The sequence below is a fragment of the Amblyomma americanum genome, chromosome 1, assembly GCF_052857255.1.
Source record: "Amblyomma americanum isolate KBUSLIRL-KWMA chromosome 1, ASM5285725v1, whole genome shotgun sequence".
In the NCBI taxonomy this organism is placed as follows: Eukaryota; Metazoa; Arthropoda; class Arachnida; order Ixodida; family Ixodidae; genus Amblyomma; species Amblyomma americanum.
In genome coordinates, this window is record NC_135497.1 from 505,641,862 (window position 1) to 505,663,192 (window position 21,331).

Consider the following 21,331-nt stretch of genomic DNA (forward strand, 5'->3'; position numbering starts at 1 on the left):
TACTACGCTGATGGACCAATGAGGATCGAACGTTATGAATTAGCCCAGCAGCATACGCTCCTCTTTCGGTGCTGTTTACCGCTCGTGTTTATTACGTTTACTTTTCTGCGTTTCTGCAGATTTCCCGACCAGGTTGGACACAAAGTGTGCACAGGGGCATGCCTTGCACTCAGCTGATTCTCGATGCGTGTCTCATACTCGATGCGTGTCTCATGCATGCAGTCTCATAAAAAGCGTTGCATCTTGTATCTGGCGCTCCCGACCAGTCGCCGTCATTTATTTTGCCCCGTTACTTGAAAGTAGGACTGCGCGCGTTCTCCGCTAACCTCCCGCACGGCTTCGACCTAGGTGGCCGCCTGGGCTGCAGGCTGGCGGCCCGGCGATCGAGATTTGTCTTCGCCGCGGCATATAGACGCTCGGGACCAAGCGACGGTGGCGGGCGATCATCGATTGCACGTAGGCCCCTAACGATGCTTTGGTCGAAATATAGCAACCTGCATCGACCGCCACTTTTGTCGTTCATTAGTCGGACATTGTACGCTGCGGCCGCCGCCGCATCTCGGCTCTCTCTTGAAATACAACGGCCCGTTGCGCGGGGATCAGCTCACTCGCCTTCTCACGGGTATCAGCGCACATATCCGATGTGCGCCCACGTAGCCCCCGCTGGCTTCCGCTCTAGGCGCTCACGTCTGACTCTTGACGACGCTTTCATCGTGAACACTGCTGTATATCCACCCTTGGGGATGGGCAAGACGCAGACAGTGACTCAAAGATGCTTGAAAATATTTTGCAATAAGATATTTGCAAGCGCGACACAGACTTTTTACAGTAAGTCACGAAGTGGCTTCTGTCTGACAGCTGACTGAATGTGGGAGCAGGTCCTCACTTGCTGGCGCCGGGCTTGAGGCCAAGCGCATGACCACCAACAAAATCTTCCTCTTTACAAACCATATCATGACGCGCAAGTGCTGTGGTTGGCAACTTTGGCGTTGGATGTCCAGAAGCAGGACATAACTTACACTCAAACGGCGGGCGTTAGAAAGTAGCTCTATCTGGGATGTATCGTCTCCTGTGCACAAGCTAACGAAGATACATGCAGGAGCGTAGCAAGAGAGCTCAAATCTGAGTTGAATACGCAGCATCACGTGTGCACTTAAAGGTACAATTCCTGTATACGGATGACTCCGGCCTTGACTCGGGCTGCCGGATACCGCTCTCGTATACGGTGGCGCGCACGAAACGACGCGGAAGCTGTTCCGGCCATGGATCGACCCGACAGGTGGGAACCGCTTTGTGATGCGCACGGAATTGATTTTGTGCTCGTGTGACCGTTCTTCGGCATCGGTGCCACTGTTTAAAGCCAACCGTCAGGCAGCTTTCGTTCGAAGAGTTTGTCAGTCTAATGTGCCGCCTGAAGCTAATAGAACTGCGCCTTTGAGTAACAGCTTGAATGACTGTCGTTTACTTTGGCAAGAATATGGGCGACCAACTGTACACGGTGTTTCACCTAACTTGCGCCAATGCGTGAAAGAAAATGCTACACGGCAGAAGGGCGAAACCAAAGGGATAATATTTGCGTCGTGTAACGGAACTTACTGTATTTTTGAAATTCAGCTTAATTAATTAAATGAGTTAGGAATAATTATATAAATATTGTAATATTTATCTTAAGCCTAAGGAAGTTTAGTAAAGTTGTAGAGGGGGCTCAGAAGTAACCAGTTCAGTTTATTGTAGGAACCTATCCCCCGTGTGGCTCTTTTCTCCAGCAATCAAAGAAAGCCCGCGAAATATGAAAGAAAAATTACCAGGGCACTTAGGTCTGCTTACGTGGAGGAATGAAAAAGCGTGGGACTTTCTAGAGGCGGGTTTTTTCCACGACACCAGCACACGTTGTATTTTTAATTTTTCATTATTTTATTTTATTTAGTTTTATATATTTATTTTGCTATTTTTACTTTATTTGTTTTAGTTTTCCCGTTCAAGTGCTATTTCGACATCCGTGGCTGTTTCGAAATCCAGTTGCTATGTCGATATCCGTGGGTTTTGTGTCGTCGAAGTGTAATTAATTAGGTAATTGCAGTTCATCAACCCACATCAAGATCTCATCACGCACTAACACAATATTTTGCACATTTATCTTCACAGAACGACGTAACCATGCGGTGAAAGTTTTGCTGACACGAAACACGGGACGCAGCCATCTAATGCTCTCGCATTCAAAAAAACAAAAAACAAAACAGGTGACTGTGCCCTTGAGCTTGCGTATTGTCCTGAACCGCCTTTTGAAGGAACGAGGAATGTGCTCTGACCAAACTGAATTAGGTGGCGCCGCTACCTTACTGCACAATAATACAGGAAAAAATAGTGAGGCATGCCTTGAACAACGAGGCTTCATCGCTTTCCGTTTCCCTTTTGGTTTGTCCGTGCCATGGCTGAATAAACGTTTCATCTGAACCCCATTTCGCTGGCCTGCCTGTCATTTATTTGAGACGGCGGTTTCCCCGTCACGGACAAAAGTGTTGCACTTTTCCACTACTCCTGACAGCGGCGGTTGCTCAAATTTGGCCTGCCCCATGCAGCACGCGCACGCTTCGTTCGTTGAAAACACCGCCCAGTAATACGGTAGCGCATGGACGCAGTCACGTTTTCCCTTTCTCGTATTTCGCAGGCTTTCTTTGTATGCCGGAAAAAAGGACCACGCAAGATATACGTTGCCACGAAAAACTGTATCGGTTGTTTCTTAACCCTTTCCACAATTTAACAAAACACACGTGATCCTAAAGTGGCTATTAAAATTTTGTGTAATTAATCAAAGCTATTTAATTAATAACCTAAATTTAAAAATAAACCACAGAGCCCTACACGACGGGAAACAATACGTCTTGGTTTCACCCAGCTTTGGTGCGCCGCTTATTTTGAATACTTCGTTCAAGTTACGTGACAGACCCTAGTCACGTAGTGGTGACGGCAGTAGAAGGAGCGACGAAGACGGACAAAACGTCTTCTAAAAGAAAGCTGTTTATTGGGCTGACTTGCGCCCGCAATGGACTGAATCACTCGGCGGCGCCGAAGCGACAAGCGTGCTCAGCGGTCGTCTAACAGACCGCCCGCCGCTATCGGCCGTGCTCAATTTAAAGCTGATAGCGAACTTTCGAGATAAAGCGTGCAAAGTTACTAGAACATTCCGGAACAACGTAGAATCAGCTCTGCCTGGCTGCTATCAATCGAGATAAATCTAGTCGCGTCTTGCGTCGCAAACAAAGCGATAAAGTGGTGTGGCGGCAGATTTGAAGAACGAACAAACACTGCAAATATTCGCGGCAATATGCGTCTTCAAGAGTATATATCCCCCGACGCCCACGCAGTTCAGGTCGCAGTAACAACAAATTGCAGGCGTCACACGTTTTACCACACGTGGATCCCTTTGGGTTCAGCCAGGCGCTCACAGCGGCTGCTCGACCACTTTAGAAAAGCGCAGTTGAGTGTGTAGGTATACATGTCCCCAGACTGAGGCGTGATGTGCTTACACACCGGGCAACCAAGTCATTGGACTGCCTACTGATACTATGGATTGTAGGATTCTTGCGGCGCCTCAACTCGTGGATCGGTTCTGAGTCGACGCATGTGTGCTTTTTCGATGGCCTAAGATTAGCATTTTAGTGGACACCGGTGCGGTGTGCGTGTCTTAAACTTTGGAGATCCTGGGTTTGATTCCCACTGGCGGCATGTTTGTTTTTTCTTCTGCTTTCTTATCAATCATTTTTAAGCCATAAAGTAATTACACCATTTATTTCCAATTAATGAACACCACAAATTAAAAAAAAACGCCCCCTATGCTTTTTAGTTTTCATGCCTGTTGGCTTCCGTCGTGTATGTTATATCGAGCAGCTCTTTTCATTCCCCTGGTGTGCTCTGCAGCGCTGCTTAAGGAGGTTACGACGCCATGGTATGGGACACTCCTTCACACGGCCGGCGCATATATCATCATCGAGCTTGGATTGCGCGTGCCTAGAATACAAACCTGTGACACCACATTAATGTCCGTGGCCGTGCTCTCCGTGGCTCCACTTACGAGCTTCTTCTCGACGAAGAATTCCTCCAAAATGTCCGCGACCGGATAGTCATTTCTTCGACCAAGCAGATTTTCGTTAGAACTGCCGAAAAAGCGCCGCACTGCGTGCCTCCAACGACAGCGCTTCGCTACTGCTACGAGAAAGTCACTCAAGGAGGGGGCAAAGGCTAAGGCGAGAAACGCCACTATTAGAGCCTTTTGCAACAGGGGTTACGGGAATAGGGGCAAGGTCGAAACATGGGCGAGTTGGTTACCGCAACTGCGTGTCTTCTTTTCCCGTCCACATCTTTGCGCTGTGCCGGTAAAGGGATTAGCGAAATAGCGAGGCGCCAGTGCGCACGCGCCGGACAATGACGCCCCTCGAGTTATTGTTCTACGCATGTGCAATGACACCCCGCTATTTCCCTATCTCCCTCACCGATAGGGTTCCCCTATTCTGAAAATATTCAGCTTGATTTTCGCCTGCAAAACGTGTCTTGAGGCAGTCAGAAGGGCTCGCGGCTTAAGGCTCGCCCGCAGTTCTGTGTGTACGTGGGGTGAGACGTCCTGAAGTGGCGCGTAGGCTGTGTAAACGCTTAAGTTGATTGATGTGGGTAGATTTGCATCCACTGAGGTTCTTTAATTGGCCGCGACATGGCTCTTTTGCCATTCTGCGCCCATCCAGATGACTCTATATTGCGATCTCATGCTCAGTAGCTGAGCGCCAAAGCCGCTGAACCATCGCAGCAGGTTCCCTTACAAAAACTTCTTGAGACAGTCTCCAGGCTGCCCATAGACTTTTGTCTATAAAGTCCATAGACTTTGTATAGACGAATCCTAGATAACAGTCTATAGGCAACACAACTCCTACAGACAGCCTATAGACAATCTATATATTTATGGCCATACACTTTTAGATCCTTTTTGTCTATAGACAGCCTATAAACTATGAATATAAAAATAAATATCTATAAGAAGGCAATAGAGTCTATAAGCAGTCTATAGACTATCTCTAGACCATTTTTATAAGCGTTCGTTCGCTATTCTACTTCTGCATTTTCAAAAAAAAAAAACATGCCGGCGCTCTATATGCGAGGCAGCAGTGAACAAGAAAAGACTTGGACACTTGGAGCCGCTGGCGCGTCTTTGAATGGAGCAAGGGGATTTATGACCCATGTCGCAAGGAGCCCTCTTCTGCACTTACCGGAATTGGCACCGCTGCCAGAATGAACGGTTGTGACGGGCGAGGATCCCCTGTCGGCAGCGGCGGAGCATGCCTCGGCCTTCCCTGATTAATGGCGGAGCGCCGTTCATTGTTGTTGCCGAGTCGCTAGCACTGAGGTATACGCGTCGCAAGGGTAAAAATACAAATGGCCGTCTAATTATTTGGCAAACGTCTTCGGTTGTCAGGTCCAGTGAGTGTTCGCCGTCGGAAGCAGAAACGCCAAAACGTCAGAAGGAAAGACACCACTTCGGGTCCTCTTTCTTTTGCGGCCCCAACCCGAAAGCTATTGCCCGGAGTTGTCTTCATCATCACATCATCAGCCCAGCCAGGTCCACTGGAAGACAAAGGCCCCTCTCGTATCTCTCCAATTAACCCTGCCCTGTGGCAGCTGCGGCCACAGATTTTCTAAGCTAATTCGCCCACCCGACACTTTGCCGCCCCTTGCCACGCTCGCTTTTTCTTGTAATTCACTCCGCTCCCGATCAAAACGCACGACAGAATTTTTTGTCGCGCATCTGTCGCGCGACACAATTTTGTGTCGCAAGACAAGCTGTCTTGTCGTGCCTTGTGTCGTGCGACAAGCTTCGTGTCGTGGGTTCTTTCGCGCGACAGAGTTGTTTGTAGTAGGTTCTGCCGCATGACAGACATCTTTCCTGCATTTTGTCGTGCGAAGAAGGTCCCTGTCGCAGCATTTGTCGCGCGACAGGTTTCTGTCGCAGGTACTGTCGCGCGACAGTGGGAGTCGTGCCGCGCGACAGAGATTGCGTGCCTCAGCAAAGTTGCCTGTCGTGGGTTCAGTCGCGCGACAGACTTCTAGCGCGCCTCTTTTCACGCGACAAAAGTACCTGTAGTGCGGCCTGTTGCGCGACACAACAGCTTGTCGTGGGATATGCCGCGCGACAGATACCTGTCGTGGGATGAGTCACGCGACAGATAGCTGTCGTGGATTGTGCCGCGCGATAGATACCTATCGTGGGATGTGTCACACGACAGATTCCTGGTGAGGGTAATTATTTTACTACAGAATTCTAGAAATACTGTCGTGCGGTCGTGTGACAGCGATAGGATCAAATTGACCAAAGATGCTTCAAAGCGCGTTCACTGTGGCGAGTCGCGAAGAGGATGCGAGGTGCTCTGGTCTGTTGGTGACGGGCACCGAGCGAAATGAAGTGCTCATTCACATTGGCGAATCGAGTTTTCAACTCGCTTCCCGCGACCTGGCCCTCTCACCGAACGAGAATTGGCTTAGAGGAGAGGCACTGCTCGAGCACTCACCTAATTCCCTTCTGTTCCCACATGATAATGTGACGAAAGTAGTGCATGCTCAAGAGTATAATGCGGCTTTGAAAGCCCAAAAAGCTGTATGCACAAGCGGCGAAGCCAGCGGTGCCTGCGTATCCGCACGCTCTTGCGGTGGTGGCATGTAGCTGCAGCCACGACAGCGCCTGCACACCAATCGGTGTGCGCAAGTCGAATGGCGCTACTGAAAGTCAGTGTCCTCTTGGCTTCTGTGACATGTTCAAGCCATGTAACATAATGTACCGCTACTACTATATGCGCAGAAAAAACCAAGAACACTTCTATGCGTCGCGGAAAAGAATGTCGTTAATCGTCAATCAGGGAAAATTACTCGCCATAACCATCCGGCTACACAAAGGCAGCATGTGTGTACATGCACGCAGTTCTCTGTATAAATGTTCAAAGCAACCCCGATATCATTTTTCCGCGCGTTTCAGTTTTAAGAGCGTCAGCTCTTACTACTTACGTTTGCCAAGGACACGTCTGTCTGCAGGGAAGGTCAAATTGGCCAAGACAGTTACTACACTATATCACATAGCAACAGCGGGTGCGTAGAGCCTCAGTTGTCTCAGATACCTTCGATCCGTTTTACATATGCCAGTATAGCGGCTATCGAAGTGGAACCCCGGGGACCCCCATTTGCATCAAATTTGGGGGCCGCCCGTTTGACGCATAACGATCGAAGTGGTGTCATTTGACTTGTCATGTTCCTGAGGATAAAATAAATATTTAGATGAAGCCCAAAATATGTGTGGGATTCGCACCGACGACCTTTTCGCCTCTAAACTGTGCATTCCGGGGACTTCCAGACAGCCATAAGGCCTAATCGTTTGTCGCAGAGAGTTCCGGATGCAGTCAAACAATTCATCTTGTTGTAATGCACACGTTTATAAAATTCGTTAACTGATATATAAGGAGGAAACATACCGGATATAGCGAAGGTGGCTGTAAATCACAATAGTAGCGCAAAATCTTTGAAGTAGATGACGCTGCTTGTATCTTAGAACGAATGTTTCCGAAACGAAATGCCCTCAGATGTTTGTATTTTGTCTTCTCCACGTTTGCTGAGCACCCCGATCTAGCACCCCGATCTAAACACTTGAAGCTCTCGTAGCTAACGCTCTTAAGTCCAACGCTGATGCAGTGTTGGCGGAGAATTTTTTTTAAGCGGCAGTGACGTGGTGCTTATCATAAAATAGCAAAAAAAATACTTTACGATGTCGTTCATTGCCTTCACTGAAAATTTCATGACGGTGACACGAAAATGTCGCTAAATATAGACAGCAGCGTATGCAGCCGAAGGTGAAATGCGGCGGCCGGCGAGTTTGAACCGATTTAATTCTCGGTCGAAATGAGAATAAAGTCTTGGGACTGACGTCAACAGCGCGCTTTAAAGAGTTTCGCCTGCTTTGACACAGTCTAGCTCCTGTGCACCCGCGCTCGGTCCTCTAAACTACTCTGGTCCCAGTGTGACTGTGTGCTATGACAATCTGAGCGAAAAGGAGGATGTCTGGGGGTATTGATGTGCACCACGGCCATACAGTTGAGCAACATGATAACGTACGGGCGCGGCATGCCAGCCTGAATACCGGCCGCCAGCGTCAGAAAAATGCGACAGTAATGTTTGTTCAAGTCCATACTACGTCGTCGGATAGAGTATCGTTGGCCAATATCGAGTCGTTGGTAGAAGCGATAACAGGAATACAAACAAATGTCTCCCCACGGCGCCTTTAATTGCTGCTGCTCAATCGCGGCTCCCCTGGCCTCAGCTGGCTCCGCTCCTGAAGGTGTCGCGGAAACCGAGAATATCTTTGTTTTACTATGAGACGAGGTTCACAGTAAAACGATGACGAGAGCAGCACCTCAGCGCTAGCCAGTTTCGAAGTGCACTCAGCTGCTGCATCGATGCGAAACCGGCTAGGCTTAGCGACGACTAGGGCAGCCAGGGGGTAGCGCGTAGTTCATTGCCCGGCGCGCCCGCGGGCGGCGTCGTTCCCGAAAGCTCGCCTCGCTCACTCCCGCTGGCTCACTGATTGGCTCAACAGCTTGCGACCTTCACTCGGAAGGCTGGAAAATCGAGAAGCGAGCGACTGGCGCTGCGACTGAGCGATACTTTATGCCCACGCTTGCACTACTGGTGAACAACCTTTAACGCACATATGCTTGGGTTATCGGCTGCTTTGCGGCGAGTCTTAGTTAAGATCGTCCGCGACGCCATCGTCACCGTCCGTGACGCACAGGCTGAGAACTTCAATTCCACTACGTGCCGAAACAACTCGTATTTTTCGTAACGATACGAGCTCGAAAACACGCCTGCTTCGATGCGCTAGTGGGCTCTTGCTTGTTAAACTACACGCGATCAGGATGCGGCGAGTGCTAGCCACTGTTGCATATTAGCTAAAGTGAGACGCAAGTATCGACGTAGTTTCGTAACCCAGTTGATATCAAAGCACTCCGCTTGTACTGGTCACCGATTAAGCTGTTAAGTTTATGATCTCCGGTGAGCGTGCCAGTGTCGCGCAAATTAATGCATCGCAGCTACTCTCCATCGTGCCAATTGCGTTCAACTTATCCACGATATTCGCCAGCTTGAGATACGGCGCTTTTCTTCGCTGTTTTTGTCGCAACTTAGTGATTTTATCTGGCATCAAACGAAATTGCATTCTGTCAACACCGTCGTTTGCTCCGTCGTCTGCTAGAGCATCCGGGTCACTTCAGGGGATCACAGGATCGCAGCTTCTACAAACGACATGCCAGAAAAAGTAACTGAAAGTGCTTTAGTATTCTTAAATAATCTAAAAATAATTTAAAATAAATGCAGTGTCTTTGTTGTGAAGATAATATAAGTATTCATGGTTTAAAAAACAAATTTTTTTGTCGGTTGTAATTTTTCACCGACACGAAAGCGCAGCCGTCGGCGCCATTGCAGCGCAACCGACACGTCGTGTTTTGTATTATTTGCCTCTTTGAGGCATTACTTGAGTACTTGTACGGCGGACACGTGTGAACAACTCATTCAATAGGAAGGTGAGCAGGAGTGTGTTTTGGAAGGCAACGACCAGGATTTCGGCCTGTCAACATTGGCGAGTTTCAACGGGTAAGCCATGAAGAGTGCTGCGACGTCTTTTCATCTGTTAGGGGAACGAAGACTCCTGCGCCGTTTTACTAAGCCTGGATGAATCGCATGGCCGGTGAGTCCCGCTCTGCGTTTCTATGCTAATGATCTGTATTCACACGCGCTATTTGTATGCGGCTATATAGGGATGTGAGTGGAGGCAGTCCGCCTGCGGTTGCCGCAGCTATAATGCGGCGCCAAAAAAGCAGGGCCTATATCCTGCATGACAAGTGTTGTTCTCATTGTCTTTATGTGCATTTATTACTCGCGTGCCGTGGTAAATAAAAATGGCACCAGATATCACAACAGAGTTACGCTTTCGCTTGCTAGCGCTTCGACACGGTGCAAAAGCATGGATTTGCACTGCGTTGAAGACGATGAGCGAGAAGTGCCGCGCGGCGGAGCGCTCGCGCTAGGCCAGCTGCGATCAGACACCGCACTATTTTGCTCAGGGTTAGTACTCATCGGATTAGTGCTTGTGCCTTAATATGCGTCATACTAAATTTTGAGACAGTGATCGCATGCGAAAGGCTAGTTCATATTCATCGCCTTGCCATTTGTAAGCTTGTCTGTGCTTCCCCAGTGGAACAGGATTTGAGGCAGTGTTATGTCAAAGTTAGATCAATCTTGCGTCTCCTGAGCTGTAAACTTTGATGCTTCCTTTCCTTCTGAGCACTGCGAGCTGTCGGATATGCAACTGCACAATTATTTAGGATTTCTACCTTTTTGCTATATCCCTCGCTTTTGTGGCCCGCATTCAAGTCGTTCGCCATTGTCGATGGTTTTTTTGTTACTTATTTTCGCTTTGTTATTTATTCTTGGTTGCGTGCCATCAGCTGTGGTGCCGGCGATTCTCCGAGCTCGGAACTCTTCCCAGGCACGGGATCCTACCCACAGACCTCCCTTCGCCGCACTCACGAGTGTTCTTTGGTATTTTTTTGTTTCTCTTGCCTTTACTTGCATTGCCAGTCGACAAATTTGTGCAGCTTTTAATTGTATGCAGATTTGTAAATGCGCTAGCAATTTTTCTATGATGCCAAGCTGTGCTGTGAGATATCAAGCTTCTTGCTAGTGAAGGCATGCTTTTTTCCATTCTCTCTTCTCATTTAACCAAGGCAGACTGGTTGCAACTTTCAATTTAATACCTAGACATTGGTGCAAGGCACTATGATAGGAATTAATGAAAACCTGCACATTCTATATTCAAATTGGTGTGCGGTATTTCAGCCAGCTCATCTTTCAGTGTGGTTATAACAGTCATTGTGACTCTTCTCAAAGAATGTATATGGGTGCATTACATAAAATCTGTTCATTTGTTTTGTCATGGGCTAGCTCATTGGTTTTTTATTTACTTATATTACGTCTAAGTTTAGTTTTTAAAGCAGTAGACGATTTCCTCTCTTGTCATTCATGACATGGCTACAGCCACTGGCTGCTGTTGCTCTGGATGTATTTATTTGCAGTTGCCAGCGGCCAGCATCTATTGGGCCATGTGTGCTTCCTGCCTTCGGCTGTGTCATCCCTCCTGATCCGTTCATGGTAGTTATTCTTTTTCAGTGATGCATATCTTAGCTGCCTATTTAGAAAAATACTTTCAATATAGGCTTGCAGCTAGGTTTAGAAATGCATGAAACTCTACATGCACTTCACAGCAGTACCTCAGCTTATAATTACCGGAACTGTAGACTTGTACAAAATATAGTCGCTGATGTAGCTCTTGACGCAGCTGCTGTTAACATAAACGTGCTTTGACATTGCACACCTGCTGCCTGGTATGCATATGTGTCCTCGAAAAGGACCTATATGTTCATTTATCCCTTTAAAAACATTGTGCTCTACTATGATGGTTTACCAGTATTTCTGACATAGAGACCAAATTGTCAGTCAGTAATGTAACATTGCACGATGACACCAATCCTTGTATGGTATAGCATCCTTGCAATGCACTGGGCAAGCTGCTGTCAGCACAGATTTATTGCTGGTTTATTGCCATAGCATATGGTTATACTGCACAGTTTGTACCTCTACCTTCTTAAAGCTGTATACTTGAAAAATTTAAAATTAGTTGAAGGAAAATTCAAGGAAATGTAACAGTAACTGTCTCACATTTTGGCGGACACTTGAATCGTGATATAAGAGAGGGATATAGAAGGGAAGTAATGAAGAGCTGATGCCCATGTTAGAAGCCCCTCTTTAGTTAAACATACCTCGCAATTAACACATTTGGTGCAAAACAAGCATGGGACTTGCACGCTCACAAGCACCCTCATGTCAGTAAAACAAAGTGCCAATGTTGCCGTACTTTAGAGCTTTGCTCCTAAAAGCGCAGCTGACTGCTGCTCAAAGTTGAGAGCAAAAATATGTCTACTTTTCCTCATGTGCAGTCTGCGGTGCTGGTGCCATTTGCAATGGTGAATGACATTGAGTTGCATGATGCTCAGTCTGTTCCTGGAGTTAGTGATTTTGTCTGTCGTGTGAATGTGCTGTTAAAATTAGTGCAGAACAATGGTTCTCTAGTTCATTTTAGGTAACTGTCTCCTGTGCCACATGCTACCACCCTTTTTCCTCAAATTTCCTAATCTCATTTAGCCACCTGATTGCCACTCATTCATGCATTCACCTACTCTTGGAATCCTCCCAGTGTTTTAGTGTGGTATTGCTTATATCTTCTCTGCATTACACATGCACTGCACTTCCTCTTTTTTTGATTTAGTCAAGATATCTCTGTTCCTGTTTCTTGCATAAGCATAGGAGGCGACTCAAGTGCACCATCTGGGCTTGTGATGCAATGTGTAGGGTGCTTCGTTTTTGGGTAAAACCTGGTTTCTTCCTACTGTTGCACCAAAAAAGATTCTTAAAGATCAGGTTCAACCCCATTTCTGTGCAAATGTGCCTGTAAGAAAGTGTGGTTTGAAGGTGCACAAGGGCGAAGAACTGCTGGAGTGTAGTGGATGTCACATAATTTTTCTGACAGATTTTTTAAACAATTCTGGTTATTTTATTTCTCTTTTAATGTTTATTGTTTGTCGGTTGCTTATAATTTTTGGATAAACTGAAAACTACATGTACTGACTGGTATTTCATTCCAATAATTATACCCATTATTATGAAGCTGTGTTGGAAGGTAGGTGTGCATTTAGCATGCGTGCTTTGAATTTCAGTGATTGTTTCTGCAATGCAAAATGGAGGACAGGTCTCTGCTGTGCGAGTTTTTTGCAATGGAGTGAGAGTAGCTGGAGAAGCATTTGCTACTGTGTCACCCAGCCAAAAGTTCTCTACAGACCACTGAGCTTCTGAATACCTATGGCTTAAAGCTCGAAGCTCTGGTTGCCCTTTCCGAGGTTTTCTGCATTAACGAGTGCAAGCCCAAGGGCTCAGAGCTAACAAGCATTTGAAACCATAGAGCTATACACAGTAGTGCTGGGGCCGTGCAGCAAGTCAGTGTGAATTAGGTCGCGATAAACATGGTTTACTGTAGAAAGCTAGTGTGAAAAAATAGTTGCGCTCACAGAAACCGCTGTTTCTTTCTTAGTCGGTCATTGCAACAAAGCGATGCATGTAAAATTTTATATCTCACTGATCCCTCAATTTTTTTCCAGCTAAAGATCAAGAGTTGCATGGAAGTTGAGCAAAGCCACCAAGTTGCGTGTGATTTTTGCCAGGGGCCTGGAGCAGGCTGGGAAATTAGTGGATGGCCAGTGGTATTCACTCAGTAAGGCAAGCTTTTTCTGTAAGTACAGTTTTTGGCATCGCACTGCTTAGGAACGCATGCACTAATCTGACTACTTTATGCCCGCCCATGCTTCAAGAATAATGAAGTGCATGAAAAAAATTGATTGCCGAAAAAAAATTGCCGCTTCTGTTATGTTTTTCAGGAAAGTATTGGCCATTTAAAGGGCTGTGAAAACCTTAAAAGTTATTATGTGCTTGTTGTGGCTTTTTTTTTCAAATTTCTTCCACGTCTATGTTGGCCTGACCTTGTAGCTTGTCTGCATGAGATTGGCTGCTACCTACAGTTTGCTTTTTTGTTGCTCCTTTATTGCCTGTCACAATCTTTACTTTGCGTGGCAGTGTCATGCAGTTTGGGAAGTAATCTGATCTTATTTCTGCATTGGCCTGTAGTGCAAGGTTTTGCATGTGGGGCAGGTTTATGGTGTCCTTTTGTTTGCTGTAACTGCAGTTTGGCCATGAGGGTTAGAGGCTTAGTCTTTTTTTTTATTTTGATGCAGTGTCATATACTTCATGCATAAATTAATGAAGTAAGCACTATTTTTTGTAATAAATGAACATTCATTATAGCTGTGGCCATTATAAGTGCACTTGACTCTAAAATGGCTTTCTTTCGGCCTTCAGTATTACATCTTAAAACCAGCCGGAAGACACAAAACAGGAGAAGAGATGAGCACAAGATGAGGCTGGTCTAACAACTGAAATTTTATTGAAGGAAAGTGGCAAAAGAAGACCTGCAAAGAGATTCAAGCATGCAAGACCCCAAAGCAGTGAGAGGGCAAAAAATAACCGAAAGGCACTGATGTACTAGTAAACCATCTAAAGAACTAATTCCTTACAGTGAAGGTTCACCGACGGTTTAGCCAGGCACTTGTTTTTAGCCTTACTGATGTAGTAAGCCTCAACTATGTCAGGACAGATTTATCACTTCCCAAAACCACTGATGTGCCGCAGAAATCAGGCGTGCAAAGAGAAAGGTCGTCCTCCGATTGCATTCACGAGTTTGAACGTGCAGTGTCAGGTTAAAATTCGCCTTCCTCTCTATACAGTGAAAGTGTTCTCAGCCAGGCGCACATTCAGATATCTGCTTGTCTGCCCATAGTAGTTTCAGCTACGAGGCAGTGGAATGCAAAAAACCTTTACTTTTGCAAGTGGTGAACATTTTTTATCTGCCACTGTGCATAGCGGACGATTACCCGTAGTTGTATCAAGCCTAGTTTGAACGAAGAAGCAAAGGGCTCCTACCTTACTTTTAGCGGTCAAGACAACAGCAACATCATACTTTGGTGCAACTTTCTTGGGATGGTGCGAAATGGCGTGGAGGTAAGGTATAGAGCCCGTCTTTTTGTGCTGCTCAACTACGTCAGCATCATGTGAATCATGTGAACATTGTTCCGTTCCCTCGAGAGAGTAAAAACACACTCTGACAGGTGCGCAAGATGGGCAAGTGGGAACCCAGGTGCCATTGGCTTGGAAACCTGCTCCGAGAATGCATTCTAAACACTGTGATGGCATGACTTCCATAAAGCAGTGGTGATGCATGTGATTGCCAACCTGTCCTTCACCAGCCTCGAGTGGTTCAACTCGTAGCTAAGAGGCTTCCTGATCTTGGGCTTTGGCGCCAACATATGTGGTCGTCCGCAAAGCGCAGGTCTAAGTCAAGAAGCTACAAACGGTTATGCTTAGTGAAATTCAGACCTAAAAGATAGGCTTTGACCACATGCCTAAAGATTTCTAAAACGTCTTGTGCGAACTTATCTGAGCCCTCCTTGTGCAAAAAAATTATGTAGCTATCAACATAACGAAATGCTACTATGCCGAGGCCTTCCAAACAGGGCTTTGATGCGGTATCGACTCTGGACAGAAGAATGTCGCAGAGGAACAGTGCAACCTGGGACCCTCTGCATATGCCTGATTTCTGATGTAAATACCGCCTTGCCAACTCACAAAAGTGGAGTTCTGTGGAGTTCTAGTTTCTTGTGGACAGCAACCTGGGCAGGTGCCCTGCAGTGAGCATCGACATGGAGGGCCTGCACTATTCATTGTCACATGATAGACCTCTGAGGTATGTGCAAACTGCATCAGGGTGAACAATGAACATGCTTTTACAGATGATTGCGTGATTTCGGTTGCTGGCTTCTTGGGGCTGTTGTCCTTTTACTGCAAATCCGCATTTGTCAGTTGGCAGGGCGGTATTTACACGCAGGTCGTACCTTTGCTCAGCAACATTTTTTTGTCTAAAGTCAATAAGGCATTAGAGCCCTGTTTGGAAGACCTTGGCATAGTAGCATTTCGTTATGTTCATGACTAATATTTCTGGACATAGAAGGCTCAGATAAGTTGGCACAAGATGTTTTAGGAGTCTTTAAGGCATGCGGTCAAGGCCTGTCTTTTACATCAGAATTGTCTAAGCAGAACCGTCAGCAGTTTCTTGATGCAGACGTGCGCTTTGTGGACGAATATGTTTGTCGGGGCTACAGCTAAAGATCGGGGAAGGCTCTTTTTAGCTACGAGTCGGACCACTCGTTGTTGGGGAAGGATGGTGAAGAGGTGTATTTGTCGCCGGTTAAGGTCAGTAAAGATGGAAACACTTGATGGGTGTGCAATCGTGTGCATGACATCAGCTTTAGATAAGTCATGCCATCACTGCTAAGGACGCATTCTTGTAGCAGGTTTCCAAGCAGCTGGGTTCCCGCTTGCCCATCTCAACAACCTGTCATAGTATGTTTTCACTCGCTCGAGGGTAAGGAGCACATACTCCGATGATGCTGATACACCTTATCTTCACAGTATTTCACAGTCTCAAGAAAGTCGCGGGAAAGCGTAATGCTGCTGTTGTCTTAACAGCGAAGTGCAAGACAGGAGGCCTTTGCGCCGCCATTAAAAAGGCGTGATAAAACTGGTTACTTGTCCACAATGGACAGTGTCACAAAAAAAGGTTCACCACTTGCAAAAGTAATGGAGTTTATTGCGTTCCACTGCCTTATGGCTGCAACTAATATGGGCAGACAGGCAGATATTTGAATTTGCACTTGACTGAGTGCTTTCACTCTATAGGGGGAAGGCAAATAGGGGGGAAGGCAAATTCTAATCTGGCACTGTATGCTCAATCTTGTGAATGCAAATCTGAGGCTGACATGTCTCTTTGCACGCCTAATTTCCATGACACATCAGTGGTTTATGGAAGGGATAAATCTGTCGGTAGATAGTTGAGGCTTACTACATCGGTAAGGCTAAGGACACGTGTGGCTAAGCCATCGGAAAACCTTCACCGTAAGGAATTTGCTTTTTTAGATGATTCATTAGTATGTCAGTGACCTTTGATTGCACTTCGCCCTTTCACTGCTTTGGGTTATTGTGCGCTTGTATCTCTTCGCGTGTCTCCTTTTGCGGCTTTCCTTCAATGATGCCGCCGCAGTGGCTCAGTGGTTATGGCGCTCGGCTGCTGTCCCAAAAGACGCAGGTTCGATCCTGGCCGCACCAGTCAAATTTCAATGGAGGCGAAATTTTAGAGGCCCGTGTACTGTGCGTTGTCAGTGCACGCTAATGAACCCCAGGTGGTCGAAATTTCTGGAGCCCTCCACTACGGCGTCCCTCATAGCCCGAGTCACTTTGGGACGTTAAACCCTCACAAATCAAATAATCAAAATCTTCAATAAAATTTTTGTTAGTCCCGCCTCTTGAGCTCATGTCTTCTTGTGTGTTCTGGCTGGTTTTAAGGTGAGTCAGTACCAACTCGGCCAGTCATAAGCCTTGTTCAGTATTACAACATTTTGAATAAAGTGAGAAGTTTACTAGGCAATGTTGCCGGGGATCGTGTCCGCAGCAGTTGTGGGCAACTCAGAAGAGATAGCATCATACGATTGGTTGTGTAATTGGAAGAGGATGATGTGAGGATGCTGCTCGAAAAGAAAATTTCATAATCGGATAATTATTTACAGCCAAAAATGTCCAAAAAGTGGCTGGGCCAGAGAAAAAGTGCCGCGAAATTTGAAAACGCTGAAAGTAGTGGAGCTACAGCGTAGTGCCAAGTTTGAAAAACTGGAAGTATGGACAAAGCCAAAGCTTGGCGCCAAGTTTGAAAACTCGAAATGAGCAATCACGTGACCAGTGATAAGTGTCCTATACTTAACCAGGAGATAGGAAAAAGAATGATAAATTAGAGGCAATTAGGTAATTATTGAGAAGCGAAAAACAATGAACGCGTGATTAGACTGGGCGGGTATTCAGTGAGTGGGCAGGAACGATCTGTGGAGGGAAATTTGAAAACTCGAAATCGTTGCTGGGATGAAATGAGGGTAAAATAAGAGTTAATTGATAACCAATCAAGTCAACGAGAAAACAACCATGGCGCCAAATTTGAAAGGCGACCAGTGTCGAGGAGGCGTCAACGCTTTCACATTTTTTTCGCGCAGGTAGCAGTGGTGATCTCTATTTTTTGTTTTTTTCAGCCAAGACAAAAACCATTTTTCTTGGCTCATGGGCAATGTATCTAGGAACCTGCGGCCAGGACAACGCTGGACAGCATGCATCAGCAAGCTCGAAGAAAAAGCACGAAACAGTAAATAAATATTGATCATTTTCATTTCAATTCTAGTGGTTTTGTGCACGAATTACTCTGGAATGCACAAAGCTTGTGTTAATTGACAGGCGACCATTAACAAGCTGTGCATTTTTGTGCAGAGCCTACTCCAGAACACAAATCCTGTGTTAATTGACAGGTGACAGTAACGACTGTTACACAGTGTACGAGCACTACACAAGACACACTACAGAAGACAAGGCAAACTACAGAAGACAAGACAGACTACAGAAGACAAGACAGACTACAAAAGAGAGGACAAACTACAGAAGACAGACTATAAAAGACAAGACAGACTACAGAAGACAGGACTACAAAAGACAAGACAGACTACAGAAGACAAGACAGACTACACAAGGCATGCCCAAAATACGACAAGACTACAGACTACAGAAATTTTCTGTCTTAGAATCCTGTAGTGCGTTTTGACTGGGCTAAGACGAGAAACCATCGGTTATCTTCTCTCGGGGTGAGGTATCGCTCGCAAAAGCAAATGCAAGCATATGTGCAGCCCGACCGCTTGCATTCAATTTTAACTGCAGCATAGCTTTAGCATGCGTGAAGTTGTTGAGGAGTCGGGGCAGTTGATACTCTCACGGTTGTTGGTCGGTGAGACGGCCTTGTGCGCCATTACAGGGCACAGTGCAGTGCCACATTTCCTCGTCTCCAGCGCTGCTTTTCCTCGTAATGAGATATTACCTCCGTAGTTTCGCTACGATGGTGTGGAACTGCTGCCGGGCGCTGCCAATTACATGATGTGCATACGTCATCTAGAGACACATTTCCTGCCGCCCATATCCGGGCACACCAATTTCTGCATATAAACGCCGCAGTATGTATACCTCGGCGCCGCGCTTCTTGCATTTGGATTCAGGCCGACGTTTACCTCGCAAGAAGGTGACTTTCGTTACTATTTTGTTGTCTTTGGCACGAATAGCGCTGAGTGAAAGCGAGGCCCTTAGGTCCCTAGACATACGACTAGTTTTGTACCTGGCGGCAACTTTTATCATCGAAAGACTGCGTCCAGCGCAGGACTAAGGCTGCCTGCCGGCTGTAATACATGTGCTGCCGGGACCTTCATCCCGAATTAAGGAATGCAATGAAGGATATGCGTGGTAGAAAACACACAGGACGGTTACGACTATGTAACGCGAGATTCAGCGATAGCTGTTTAGGCGTTTAGTCACGTGACCACTGGTGTAGTGGTACACCTGCACTGGCAGGCGGCTGTAACAAACAGAGCCACTCGTAGGCTTACGCGACCCAGGTTGACCGGCGCAACTGGCAGGTGCTAGCGCACCCACCGGTTACGCCGACGGCGACGCCGGTCGCGCAAGCCGGGGACGGGCGCCTAACAGCCATCGCTGTAGAAAGTCTCGATGCCTCCGAAAACTAGACGTGCACCGCTGCGTGCCCCTCTGGGGATTAACGCAATTAACATATTCTTGCAGGTGAGTCCTGTGGACTAAGTACCAGGTGCGGAAAATTACTAAAGAAAATTGTCTTTCTTCAGCAGGATTTAACCCTGCCTATTATAGTCCGCAAACTACGCCACCTGCGATTAACCTTCTCTTAAGCCAGTTCGGCAACCATGTCCCAGCAAAGCTCCAGACTTCTTCGCGCAATCTAATTTTCTGCTCCGGTTACGCTTTCGTAGTAGGGCGGAGTAAGATGATACAAGAAGGCACTGAACCTTAAATTCTAGGGTGACGCGGAAGCATGGAGAAGCGCTGGCACAACACAAAATAAAGAGAGCCAGGAGAAATGGCGCTGAAAATTCATACAAATTAAAAAGTGGCAAAAGGATAAACAGTTGACGAAGTAAAAGCCAACATTTAAAACGGCTACGCGACAAAAGAAAATATTCATGAAATCATGGCAGCTAAAAGCCGAGTCCTTTAGTATGTTGCAAGTAACGGAGAGTGAGCTAATCGGTTTATGCGTCTGACAAAGTCCTCGTTAATGCGATACAGCGCGAATAAAGACGGGGACGAAGCGAGACAAGACACCACAGCGCTGCAGGTGTCTTGTCTCGCTTCGTCCCCGTCTTTATTCGCGCTGTATCGCATTATGGAAAATTACCAACTAGCCCGATCTGCCACTCTTGCAAAGTCCTCGTTGCGGTTTAATATTATGTTATCATCCTTTTATGTTTTCCCGGGTATAGCTCTTGTCACGAGGCGTTACGTGTGCAAACCATTTAGTGTTATGAGGAAAAAACCGAAGGTGTAGTTTGGATTAAAAAAAAAAACAAGCACGTTCATAAGGCATAATTTCTGATCCTGCGGGACATGGGACGGGACCCCGCCTCGAGCACTGGATTTGCGCAGTGGGTGTTGGCCAGGGCGAAGAGGGCAGCGCCAAGCAGGAACAACACACACCTGTGGCGCACTCTTTCTCCCCTCGCTTCTTATCACCGTGGTTGGTACCGGACTCGGACAGCCCCCGGAACGTGAGTTACTCATAGCGCCCTCGGCGGAGACCGCGCTGGCCTGCCAGGCTCGCTATTTATAGCCTGCTGCATCCCGCAGACGGTTCGTTTGCACTGCGCGTCCGCCTTGCGCGCCGGAATGCAACGCGATTCCAGGGCGGCGTCTGCACTGGACGCCTGCCGTACAAGCCGGCTACGCGCATATCGGGCTGCCCGGCGATCGCTGGCCACACGCTGGCGCAGTATCTCGATGGCGTCCTCAGCAGGCTTTCCAAAGGCAAGTGCGAGCCAGTGACGGGCCCATGCGCACGTAACTGCCTGCAGTGCAGTGAAGGACCTGCACTGATCAGCAGCGGACATCTACGTTAGTCAACCGTATAACACCGCTCTTTATTTCTATTTCTACCGTAGCCTACCATGCAAGGTGGAACACCACGCCCTGGAATTCACACGCGATGGTGTTTGCACCAGACGTCGGCATAGCTTTGCGAGCCGAAGTGCCTTGTACGAGTCGGCGGTTGGCGGCGTTTGACGTTGGTGGGAAAAAAAAAGCCCAGGAAGACGATAGATAAAACTGAATCCGAGCACATTTAGCAGACCGAAAGAAAATAGAGTTGACGGCAAATCTGTCCTCGCGACGCTGACATCTTTAATTTGCGGCCACCTCTGCCGCAGCCGATGACCAAAGCGACGAAACGAACGCACTACTCCGACAACTGCCGCTTGGCAGAAATAGTGTAGCCTTCGGTTTCTCTTGGCGTACTTCAATGCATGCACGGTAGGCGGCCAAGAGGTGGTTTACAGCACTCTAAAGTAATTTCGAGGCATGTGCGAATAGCAGTTTTCTGTTTCGAATCAAAGAGTAGTTTTCTTGGAATAATTCCGAAGCAAATCTTTCG

At 47.0% G+C, this 21,331-nt stretch overlaps 2 protein-coding genes across 5 annotated transcripts in view; one reads left to right on the forward strand and one right to left on the reverse strand.

The window, feature by feature from the left end:
• The window catches only part of Mp (collagen XV/XVIII-type protein multiplexin), a 307,755-nt gene that overhangs the window by 266,382 nt on the left and 20,042 nt on the right, over positions 1–21,331 (reverse strand). The window lies entirely within an intron of this gene.
• Positions 9,369–18,010, forward strand: LOC144106602 (uncharacterized). Its single transcript, XM_077639453.1, has 5 exons — positions 9,369–9,766; positions 10,527–10,620; positions 11,154–11,229; positions 13,290–13,420; positions 17,871–18,010. Exons 1-4 carry the CDS (start codon positions 9,751–9,753, stop codon positions 13,404–13,406), a joined length of 303 nt encoding a protein of 100 aa, XP_077495579.1. The 5' UTR covers positions 9,369–9,750; the 3' UTR covers positions 13,407–13,420; positions 17,871–18,010.

Bases quoted from the DNA above. Each gene is read 5' to 3' on its own strand.
- LOC144106602 (XM_077639453.1), top strand. The intron at 10,621-11,153 runs GTATTTTTTTGT...ATTTATTTGCAG, and splicing joins GCACTCACGAGTGTTCTTTG to TTGCCAGCGGCCAGCATCTA. The intron at 11,230-13,289 runs GTAGTTATTCTT...ATTTTTTTCCAG, and splicing joins TCCCTCCTGATCCGTTCATG to CTAAAGATCAAGAGTTGCAT.